The 12,127-nt window shown below is 36.2% G+C and overlaps 1 protein-coding gene across 2 annotated transcripts in view; it reads right to left on the bottom strand.

The window, feature by feature from the left end:
• Positions 1-12: 12 nt before the first annotated feature.
• Positions 13-12,127, bottom strand: part of LOC126755448 (endoplasmic reticulum metallopeptidase 1) — a 33,018-nt gene continuing 20,903 nt past the window's right edge. For both annotated transcript variants that reach the window (XM_050468025.1, XM_050468026.1), the window contains exons 2-11: positions 4,112-4,862; positions 3,842-4,047; positions 2,827-2,981; positions 2,366-2,749; positions 2,115-2,295; positions 1,866-2,050; positions 1,656-1,799; positions 1,378-1,589; positions 1,035-1,317; positions 13-472 (exon numbers count right to left, since the gene is read on the bottom strand). In XM_050468025.1, coding sequence (XP_050323982.1) covers positions 305-472; positions 1,035-1,317; positions 1,378-1,589; positions 1,656-1,799; positions 1,866-2,050; positions 2,115-2,295; positions 2,366-2,749; positions 2,827-2,981; positions 3,842-4,047; positions 4,112-4,797 — 2,604 coding nt within the window. In that variant the 5' untranslated portion in view covers positions 4,798-4,862 and the 3' untranslated portion in view covers positions 13-304. The remainder of the gene's footprint in view (positions 473-1,034; positions 1,318-1,377; positions 1,590-1,655; positions 1,800-1,865; positions 2,051-2,114; positions 2,296-2,365; positions 2,750-2,826; positions 2,982-3,841; positions 4,048-4,111; positions 4,863-12,127) is intronic.

Genomic DNA, 12,127 nt, shown 5'->3' with positions numbered 1-12,127 from the left:
TATATCTGATTATAAATATTTTTTTTTACAAAATTAAAATAAAATATTATATAACAAAAAGTCTTTAAAAGAGTTTCTCTTATGTCAATAAATATCGTGGTGCTGTAAACTTCTGTGGAAAGACTCATTTCTCAGAAGCTTTACCCAAGCACTTTGTTCGTTGGTTTGCGTTGGCTTAAAGAATATACAAATTTTATGCAAAAAGTCATTAGTTTAAATTTAAAGCTATGGCATCCGTAAATAATAGCAGTTCAGGGTTCGAACGTAATCGTCAACATGAAGCGAAGTATTTGGTTCCTATTGCTTAGATACGCCAACTGTCATACGAACTTGTCCAAGCGCTCACTGTGGACCAGGCTGGGAATCCAGCGACGAGCTCACGAAACTCATCTGTGTTTGAAATGTCGTCGTGTATCTTATGGCCTATCACGGCGATGTCCAATGTTGCGCCCGACCAATCTGGACTATTATGCTGTATAATTAAAATAAATAAATGAAAAGAAAAACAAGCTTAGTTGTATCGATCAATTATATAGATAAAAATCTGTATTAAAAGCGCTATGTAAAGTAAATAGTTTTGTAAACCCTTTCACAACGTTTTCACGAAGTACGTAACATGCAGTAGGAAAGGTCGGAGACCCTATAAAGTATATATTAAAATGATCTGTGTGACGGTCTAAATTTTGACTCCGTCTGTCTATCTTTCTGCCCCTCTATATATACGGGAAATTGCGCCTCACTTTCGGAGATGTCGACCTGGAATTTTCCACTCGTCCTTTTCTCACCAAAAAGCTACATATTTGTCGGAACCGCCGATAGCGGACCGCTATAGCATACATCTCCCATACAAAGTGACCTATGCAACTCAAGTCGTTGTATGAAAAACTTTTTTACTAGACAAGGACCTTTTCTCACCAAGAAGCTACGTACATATTTGTCGGAAACGCCGATATCGGTGAGCTTTCATACAAAGTAACTCCTTGTTTGAACAACTTTTTAATTTGACAAGCCATCGTCACCGTCCTTTTACTTACCTCAAACTCCATATGAAAACGGAACGGCGCCGGATCCAAAGCATATGACAGATATATAAAGTACGGTGCCTCGAAATGCTCCTGAATTGGCGTACGATCCAATGACCAATCGATCAGTTTGGTATCATTCATAGGTTTTATGAAAATACTCATATGATCGGGACCCGCAACTTCCAAGCTAATAATCAGATTCGTATTGGAGATGCGATCTTTGCGCATAATACGCAATCTCGGCCAACCACCGGTTTTCGGAGCAGGGCCGTCAATCCAAAAGCTTTGCTCACTGAAAAACGAAATTAAAATCAAATTGAATCAAATCCTAAATAGACATTGTTTAGCTTACCGCCAGCCCAGCCAACGAGAACTGTATATTGGATAGCCGCACATTATTTCAGTCTCGCAATTCACCGGTTTATCGATGGATGTTGTATTCATATGCTCAAACATATAATCCACAGAATGTGGATGACGATCAACGGGCACGATATAGTAGCCGGCATCGCTGTAGCGCACTGACATGGCAGGATCGGCATTATGGAAAGTGCGTATTGTGTGCTGGGAGAGAAATTATAAGAACTGTAAATTAATGTCTATAACTTGAATTATTGATTTGAAACTTACAGCGACATAGAAACGCTGTGGTGCTTCACGCTCCTTATAAGGAAAGCCCACAGGTGTGGCGGCCAGAATTATGAAAGCCAAACAAACGCCACCGAAGATGGAAATAATTGTTTTTGACTTGCGGAAGAGGCATAAAAGTGGTACCTGCAAATAAATCGAAACCAAATAAATTATATGAACCACTTCAAAACTTTGAGTCTCCCAACCTACCAAGAATGGCGCCATAACTAAGGAAATTAACATGGTAAAGCCACCAATAAGAATATCTGGATTTTTATTGGCGCCATCGCGACCCTGCATCGGTATGAAAATGACATAGAAAGCATAACTGCAGTAACTGTAAAAGAGGAACGGCAACAATTGGCAGACGATATGTGGTATGAGCCAGAGGAAAGCTGCGAAAGAAACAGAGATCTTTACTGAAAAAAAACTTAAGCAGTAATAACAAGAAACACTCACTTGTTTTGTGAAAGCAAGTGATCATATTCAAGATCACCGATAACACATAGAAGGCGATACAAAGCATCAAAGCAAATGCCGAGCGTATGCCAAAAGAGATCAAGAATATACAAACCACCGTTAGTATCAGACAATGGGCATGCATGATGAGCTGTATGGCATAGCCCAAGGGAAGACCGTGCTGCAAAATAATATATATCATATACATATAATAAACTACTAACACATACATATATTCACAACACACACACCTCTTTCGTGCGACTCAAATAGACCGCCGGCAGCAAGCCCATCATAAAGAACATCGGACAAAAGTATAAACCGAAAAGCATCCATGGCTGTGAGAACCACGACATAGATAAACCGACGGAGTCCATAAATATCGCAATTGTGATCGTAACTAAAATCGCCAAGAGCACAGCAGCGACTTGTATGCCCAATAAAATGCCGAATTTGATAAAGACGCGACGACGGAACATGCCCGTCTGGTGTGCCATATTCCAGATATAGGCCAATATAGTGATAATGGCAATGACACAAACAATAATATTTACAACGGTGCCGGTGGTTTCCGAATAGTAGACAATAAACCAGCCAAGCACATCGAAGAAGATTGTGTGTCCCTCTGCGTGTTCCTATAATTATAAAATGTGATAAAATTTTGTGCTATATAAATATAAGAGTAGCATAAGTTATCAATAAATGAACTTACGGAAGGATCTTCCATTTCGTGTGCATTACATAACGCTTTGGTCAAGGCCAATACATTGTCGCCGGTGAGCTGATAAGTTCTTTGCGGTATCAAGCCGAAGCGATCATATTTCGTATGATAGACATAGCCATTGAGCGTGTGAGCCATATCTAAGCCTGAAAGATTTAAAAAAGCAAGAGAGAATTACAGTTAGAGAGATAGTTTCAAGAGTTTTTCATAAACCAAACAAGAATTCTTCGAAACAGAAATAAAAATCTTGATCTATATGGCTTTGTCAGTCACTGCCAAGATTGTACAGAGTATTTCTTCCTTAATTTTCTGCAGTTGCTTCTGCATATCTTCTGCGAACCTGGCGCTATAGTCGAAAAGGATCCTCAATCGTCTCAAAAACAGGCTGAAGACGTTTTGTGGGTTTTTGAGAGTGTTTTCCTTCATAGATAGGAATATTTATATATGATAATGGACTGGCGTTCCGATTTTGTTTTGTTTTTTAAATCACATTTTAACCTAACCTAACTTACCCAATGGCTTCTCATAACTATACCAGACAGTTGAAAAGATCTCTACGGTTAGTCACCATAATGGAATGAAAGGAAGGATTTATGAACGACCAAATCGATTCTTCCTTCGTTCAAAAACAGGCTGAAGACGTTTTTGTGGGTTTCGAGGATTTACTTCATAGAATAGATAATTTAGACGCCCCTTCTTAGCTTAGTCTTTAACAGCTTTGTAAGGGTACGTTCGGATCCAGACTTAATGCAGAAAACGGAATCGCGATATCTAGCGCTTTTCAATGACATCTCTGCTTAGGATGACATTCTTCGCAAGTATGAACATAGACTATGTTGTTTGAACTTCACTAATCGAAGATTCTCTGCCAGTAAGAACAGACTAGACTAGGTTTTTTTTTCAACTTCACTAATCAAATATTTTATTTACTTATCAATACGTTAGATTCATAAAATATATCTATATATACTACCTATTTACCACATGTCAAATCTATTGTACTCACCAGGTATATTTCCGAAATCTCTAAATATTCTGAAATCAGTCTCCGAAGGTACAAATCCAAATTGAAACAATTCTTCGCCGATCGTGGAAGCATACGGATGTTCTATGTGCCTACCGTAATACTTCATCAACCATGGATGATCAGGACCGGACTGGAATAAAATTTCACGACCACCAGAGCCTGCTGAATCCAAGTTTATAACAGCTCTATAAGTTTAGAAGTTCATCATTTAGTTTACGTTTGACTTTTTGCACTTTCCATCGTACTCACTTGACATTGCGCGCCCATTTGTGTTGCGTAATGAACCCATGTGATCCCTGTAATGGATTTTCTTCGGCGCCATTGAATAGAAACACAATCGAGTGCTGTAGCGGTGTCTCATATTTGGAAATCACACGCAAAGTCTCCAACATAATGACAATCATTGCGCCCGAATCACCGGCACCGGAGCTACCGGGCACCGAGTCATAATGACTGTTAATCAGCAAACTCGATGTGCTATTTGTGCCACGCGGCGTCAATTTCACTACAACATTCTGTATGCTCTGATACACATTCACCATCTTCCAGATGACATAATTACCAGAGGTAACCTGCACTTCGTGTTCTATGTCGTAGAGATCTGTGCGCGCATCTCTCACTATTTTACTGATTTCGGTGAGTAGAAATTGCACTGCGGTTTGTTCGTTTGCCGCACTACCCACAACTTTCGGGCCGATTTTGGTGAGACGCAGCAGCATGCTCTCCGCGCTCTCGCCAATAAAACGACCCGGACTTGTGGCTTCATCCTCCAATTTGAGCTGTTCCGGATAGCTATGATAGCTGGGTATGACGGTGAGGTAGAAGAGTAGAAACCAAAACGCAATAAATAATGGCGCCCAATACCAGCCGAATTTGCTGCGGTTGTATATGATTTTCATATTCTCATATTTCGATTTCATGTTAAGCTCGTGCATGGTGCCTAATTTTGTCTGTTCGGCTTATGTCGGAGTTGTTGATTTAGGTGGAAATTTCAGGATATCTAAAAAGAAATATTAAAAAGAAGGTTTTTTTTTTATTCCAAACTTGTAAAGTTTTAGCATTTTTGGTTAAAAATTTTGAGTTTGCAATTTTAGAGCCAAGATCACCTCATCATTCCTCATTAATCCTAGTACCTTGATTAGTTTATTATCAAAACTGAAAATATCATGTTCTGAAGTATTGTTTGGAATAAACGAGTTTCAAGCAAGTTAGTCTTGACTGCCATTATTAACCATATTACATTATATCGACTTATGCCTTTTTCAACATATTGTCAGAGAGATATTTAAAAGTTTTTAAAGACTCATCTTTATAATAACATAAAGGTCAAATTATCAGATTGTTGAAATTTTTGAATAGAATATAATCCCATTTCACTCCAGATAGCTGAAAGATTAAACTTTAAGGTTTAATTCAGGAAGTAAAGAAAAATTTCCCTCTTATGGGATTTACTAAAAATCTATTGATATTTTGATTCAAAAGCCCATATAATGGGCCAACCTTCGTCATGCTGTCATGTTTATTTTGTTCAATATTGCTTGGCATTTCATCATGGAAAGACTTATACCTGAACAACTTTTACAAATCGTTCAACTTCATTACGAAAATTAACGTTCTGTAAAAATTATTTTTCGCGCGCTTCGCTCAACATAATCGGCCTACTGAGCGTTCTATTCGCAACACCATCACCCTTTTTGAGACCCAGCATTCATTATTAGATAATATTCGACCGAATAGATCGGGTCTAAAACGCAGTGAAGAAAATATAGCAGTCGATGCTGAAAGGGTAAACAAAGATCGTGAAGAGCCGATTCGCAGCAACGCGGACTGACGTATGAAACGAGTGGGCGCATTTTGCCACGAGATCTAAAATAGAAACCGTACAAAATACAGCTTGTGTAAGAACTGAAGCCGCTCGACCTTCCCAAGCGACATCGCTTCGCTCTATGGGCTCTTAAAAAGTTTCAATAAGATCCGAAGTTGAGCTAAATTTTGTTTTTAGCGGCGACGCCCATTTCTGGCTAAATGGGTTTGTAAACAAGCAAAATTGCCGCTTTTGAGATGAAGAGCAAGCTGAAGAGATTCAAAAGCTGCCATTTCATCAAGAAAAAACAACGGTTTGCTGTGTTTTGTGGGCCGGTGGAATCATCGGTCAAAAATGAGGTCATTGAGAACGTAACCGTCAATGGCGACGGTTATCGCGCCATGATAACCGACTATTCGATGCCTGAAATTGAAGCTCATGATCTCGACGACATTTGGTTTCAACAAGACGGCGCCACTTCTCACACATCGCATCAATCAATGGATTTATTGAGAGAACATTTCGGTGAGCATATAATTTTCCATTTTGGGCCAGTCGACACCGTTGGACTCTTTACTGTGGGAATATGTACAGCCAAAAGTATATGCGGACAATCCCGCTTCGATTCAGGTCTTGATGCAAAGTCTTACTCATGTCATTCGCCAGTTACCAGTCAAAATGCTCGAACGAGTAATCGAAAATTGGACTCAACGGATGTACTATCTGAGATAATTTTCAAAAAATAAATGCCAAAAAATGTGCTTTAGAATGATAACAAACATTCCGCATTAAAATTGGAGTTTCTGTGTTTTTCTTAAATAAAGAAAGTGGTTTCCTAGGAATGGATAACCATTTAAAAAGATAATATAAATATTAAGTGGTTACAGTATTTGTCTTGGAATTCGAACTATTATCAGGATGCACTCCAAATTTCATTAATATAACTCAAAAATTGACAAATATTTTCGGTATAAAGTCGGAGAAAAGTATTTAGGCATCTGAGAGCTTGAGAATTTATGACCCGGTTTCACGATTTCATGACTTTTCACACTATAGCATAATAATGTAGGGGCAATATTAGATACTAAAATTGTTTATTTAGGTCCAGTGTTTCAGAGATATGAAATTTCATCTAGCCATTGACGAAGTGAATTGACGTGTATGTATATTAGTAGCTATCAACATAACCACTATATGTATAAGTGATGGGAGTGGTTAACGAAATCATGTTTCCCCCTTTTTCGCATAAAAACATAAAAAGTAGATAGAGAGAATTTTTCTAAGTGTGTTTTATTTTAATAGTTTGATCGATTTAACTTTGGTTATTTGTTAGACAAGTAATTTAAAACGCTTAGAGGTCGGCACCATGCCCACTTGTTGAAATACTTTGGGTGACAGATATTCCTACTTTCTTCAACGCTCTGTAGCGAATTAAAGTTCTGTATCTTATATTCCTTCTTAGTTATGGCGCCTCATAAGTTTTCGTTTAATGGCGTTTTATGGGCTTGTCAGTTGTCCGATTCCACTCAAATGCAATAACAAGCTACCTTGAAACCAAAGAACGCATGTACCATATTTCATCACGATTTCTTGCAAAGACAGACAAACAAACTTTGGACTTTTATTAAAACTTTCTCTAGGACCATGTATGTATATAAAATCTAGGACAATATACTATAAAACCTTTGATTTATGGATTCTATTTATTCCAGAAATACATGATACAATAATTAAGTACAAAAGCAATAACAATTCCATTTGAACTTGCCCTTCATAGGCAGACACAAAGTAATAAATAAATGTCATGAACACGCACACAACAACATGTGCGTATGTATTAACCACAACAAGTGCTTATCGACAAATTAATAAAGTCGCATCATTAATATTGTGCTTCATTTCCATTTAACAAGAACGCACTGAAACTTCACTGTAATTTTTTATATTTTTTTCTTTTTTTCCTTTTTTTCAATTTCACATAAATCTCTCCGAATCCACAGGCGGCATCAATTATAAATAATTATGTTGGTGTGACTTTTCGCTGCATTTTTGTTGCAACAGCGAATAAAAGCTGAAAAATATTCGGAGAAAAACAGATTCACTTTCACACTCACTCACAACAAGTAGCTGCAGCTTAATTATATAACACGACCGCCAAACTCGTTAAAATCATCAATAACAAGCGTTTACGCGCCGGCGTGCCTCGGTGGCAGCGAGGCGAATGCATAAAAACTGCATTCGAATTGCAGAACAAAGAGCAGCTGTTGGCACATTAATTGAATTGTCTGGAAGCGGCTGGCATGCGTAACATATTTGTGGCGTGAAAGGCTCGGGTTACGGCACATATTTACAATTATTTCATATTTGACTCGTTTGCGCGTGTGACAAATGCTTGCGGCCACACGAACAAACGCACCCGCCGTTGACCGCTCGCTGATTGCCGCAATTTATGCGTTATTTTTTGTGTTATTCCATTAAAGCGAAATATGAATGTGAAATTATGGGAAAAAATATTCAACGATACAATTATACAAACATATAACCATGATGAACGTGTTAAAAAAATAATTGTTTTTAAATAAAATGCAACTGATTAAGCCACGCATCGCTTGATTGAGATTTTGATTGATTAATGGCAATGCTACACATATGCACACAAGTGTGTATATTCAAGGTTTTAAATAACTGCACTTTAATTTCATAAGCTGGATTTAATGTACGCTTTGACCTTACACTCGTAATGGGTGTCCTTGGGATACCGCTAGCCAGCAAAATACTGAATTTTAGTAGTATATATAGCGTATATCACGATCTTGGTTGAAGGTTCGGTTCAATAAAACTCTTCGAAATGATGTTAATATTACGCTGAAATTCAGGCAAAGACAAAGGCTTGATTCCTTAGGCCCTCGGGTTTTATAACTGAAAGGAACCCTTCTATTGCTAATTTTCAGAAAACTATTTGAGGAATATTTTATGTTACGTACATACGTACTTACATATATACAAACGAGACAAAAAAGAAAACGAGAGAGGAATAAACAGATAATGCAGAAAGAGAGAGATAGACATTGCTAGATAACTTAAGGGGGTATTCTGGTATGGGATTTTGAAAAAAATCGATTTTTTTTTTGCATATTTTGAAAGTTTAGACTTTCAAAAATATGACCTTGGAAGAATTTTTCAAAATTCGACTTATTTTCGGAGATACAGCCGATTTTGTGACGTGGCGTCCGTGTTCACTAGAATTGTCTCCTAAACTTTAAACGCGTTTTTCTCGAAGCTACTTTTTTTGAGGTGGTTGACATGATATCTCAAGTTCTACTGAACCGATTCCTTTGAAGTTTGGTATATATCTTCTTTATACAATGCTCTATCGTCTCTGCCTTGGATTTCCAAAAATTTTGATTTGAAGTATTTTAAAAAAATTCGAAAAGGTCAAAAAAATCGGGTCAAAAAAATTTTTTTTTTAAGTCGACGCCATTTTTTTTTTTTTTTTTTTTTTTTTTTTGAAAATGGTCAACCCGATAACGACATCCTTACTAATGAAGAATCTTCTTGTTTTTTGTGTTTTAGATCTCTACAAGGGTTGAAATCACGTCAACCAGGACGCACCATTTTTTTTGAAGCCCCCACTCCACCGGCCCGTATCTCGACGAATTTTGGTTTTTTTTTCTTGCAATTTTTTTTTTTATATTATTAAAATGTCAATAAAAACATATAAAAAAATGTAAAAATGTTTTTCATTTTTTTATCTTAGTTTAAAAAATGCCTAAAATTCATGCGTCTAGACCAGAATACCCCCTTAACGAAAAAACAAATAAATAAACCACGGAACTCCGAAATCGAAGGAAATGTAAGATGCATGCTACTTCCAGATATGTACGAAGAGATTTATGTAAAAGAAGAAATTCTAACCTAACAAAATCAAAGAAAAACTTGGAAAAAATTATATTACTTTTAAAGATAGAATTGTGTGATCCTCTCTCTCAACAAAATAGATAAACAATCTTTGCTTCCAGTGAAAAAAATATAAGGACGCCATATTTTTAATTTTTTGACATTTCTCTTCAGTATGATTAACCGTTTCATCATGAAAAGTATATCCAACAAAGAGTCGAAATTATTAAAATTTACTACCGAAAAAGAAAGACAAAAGAAATCGAATTCCAAACATAATGGCATTAAATATACTTTTACAGGAATAAATAAATTCATCCCAAACCGTTTTTGTTTGATTAAAAAAAAAAAAAACTTGTATAGTCCTCTTATTGAAAAACTCATTATTTAATTTTTCACACAAAAAAATATATGTGTCTAAAGCCTTAAAACACCCTAATTTTAGGAAAGTATTTTTTCAGATGATACAAGAATCTAGTCAAATGTGATCCGGACTGACAAAAACAAAAACAACATTTTCACGTGTTTTAATAAAAAAATATCTATTATCGCCTTTAAATAGGCCAACGGTTGCTATATAGTAAGTCTCCACTGGGACAGCCTTTAGTAATTTCAACGAATTTTTGCTGTTTTCGGTTTCAGCTCATTTTTGTGGCGCCTTTTGCCAGATTTTTGAAAGAGTTTCGAAACCCACATCACACCACCAGTAATGATGTATTATGCTGAATGTAAAGACCTCAACCTCGTTGTCAAGCATCTCTTTTGCGACTCGACGTCGTTTTAGCAATAGATTCAGGTGTTGATACACAAAACATTAATCAAAAGTCTGAGTCTGTTTCTTTGACTTTTTCGTTGTTTTCGTTAGGTGTAATGGACAAACGACTTAGATAAGACAAGTTTTCTAACCCTTCACGACTTTTTCTGAATGCTTTATGCCACTTGAATACGTTTGTTCGTGTTTTAGTAAACGCACCAAAACACTTCTGCAACATTTTCAATGATTTCGTCGCCGAAACACAAAATTGCAAGCAAATTTCGGATATTCTTGAGGATTTGAGTTTAATGCTGCTTCTATGTTGGGGCTTATGCAACGTTTGTCCAATTTATTTCCATTTACGGCGATGGTTATCAATGTGGATAGGTTGTTTGTTTGGTTGAAACCCAAATATCAGCATTGTTTCTAACAATGGAACAAATTAACCGCCTAGTCTTGCGGTGACAGCGGTTAAAGGAGGTTAATGGAAGAGGAACAGTATTTTCTAAGTCTGTACATACCACAAAACACAACCTAGAGCTCGACTTAGGGCCGCTTTTGAAAGCCAGCAATAAACTGTTCATATATAAAAAAATCAATGTAACAATGAGGCTTGTTTTGTTTTCTAACAATCAATGAGTTATACATACATATGTATGTATGGTAAATGGAAGAACCTATAATAAATATTTTATACACTTCAACTTCATATAATTTAGCGAAAGTATCTACTGGTCGCCTCCGTTTAAGCCCTTCGGTACTTTTTTGTTAAATAAATAGCGATTTATGGCCTTAATTGACTCAGTGACACTAATCTGTGATAATAAAATTTTAATGCTCTTGAGAAAATCAATTATGTTTTAAACTCAATTATATTTTACAATTTAATTGCAGCTGATTTTATTGCCTTTTCCCTTCTTGAAACAAACCGCCAGAGAAAACATATGGTCAAAAGCAAATATTTACCACCCAGCTGACGGTTATCTGTAGAAAAAGGCAAATATTCGACTGGACAAGAAATAAAGCAATTATGTACCGTTAAAACTCATAAAAATAGATTAGAAGCGATAGCGTTTATAATTATTTATATATGCAGTTGTGTGTGTATGTTATTAGAAAATATTTTTTTTTTTTTTGCTCTGAGAAATTTATGAATTTATGAAATCATTTTCGCCCATTTCCCACCTCTGTATCCGCCACTGATATAGCTGTCACACAATTGACCGATCAAAATCAAGCACTTATATGAAAAACTCTTTTATTTGTCAAGCTATCTTCACAAAATTAGGTTTCATCCTCGAAGCAAGTCGAACTTGCGGCAACAGTCTCCGCCGGAGATCGCGTTTAGCTCGAAAAATAATCAATTTTTTCTCTCAAAAAGTTTACTGTGTATTTGCAATTTAATTTTAAGACAATTGATATGCCAATATTTTTTTTTTTCTTCTTTTTTCTTGAGAAAAAATTACTCAGTTTATAGAAAACTAAAAGTTCTTCTCTCATTTAGTTCAGAGTTAAACTTTATCAATTTTCCGCACACTTCCATTCCATAAAACTAAAAACAGTTATCAGTGTCTCCATTTATATACGCATGTGTGTGCGTATAAAATTTAGTTTAGAATAACAGTTCATTAGCTCTGGCGGCCATTGCTTTATCACACAACGCGCGTCGAAATGCGCATTCAAGTTCATTGCTGTCGATAAAAAGAAATGAAAAGAAATACAATATAATTGCAAAATATGTAGATAAATGCGCCAAGTAATAAATATTTGCTTGCAATTAAAGATATGCACTCACACACACACACAAATA

The sequence above is a fragment of the Bactrocera neohumeralis genome, chromosome 4 (genome assembly GCF_024586455.1).
Source record: "Bactrocera neohumeralis isolate Rockhampton chromosome 4, APGP_CSIRO_Bneo_wtdbg2-racon-allhic-juicebox.fasta_v2, whole genome shotgun sequence".
Classification (NCBI taxonomy): Eukaryota; Metazoa; Arthropoda; class Insecta; order Diptera; family Tephritidae; genus Bactrocera; species Bactrocera neohumeralis.
The sequence above is the reverse complement of the archived record's forward strand: the minus strand, read 5'-3'. Positions and strand labels throughout refer to the sequence as shown.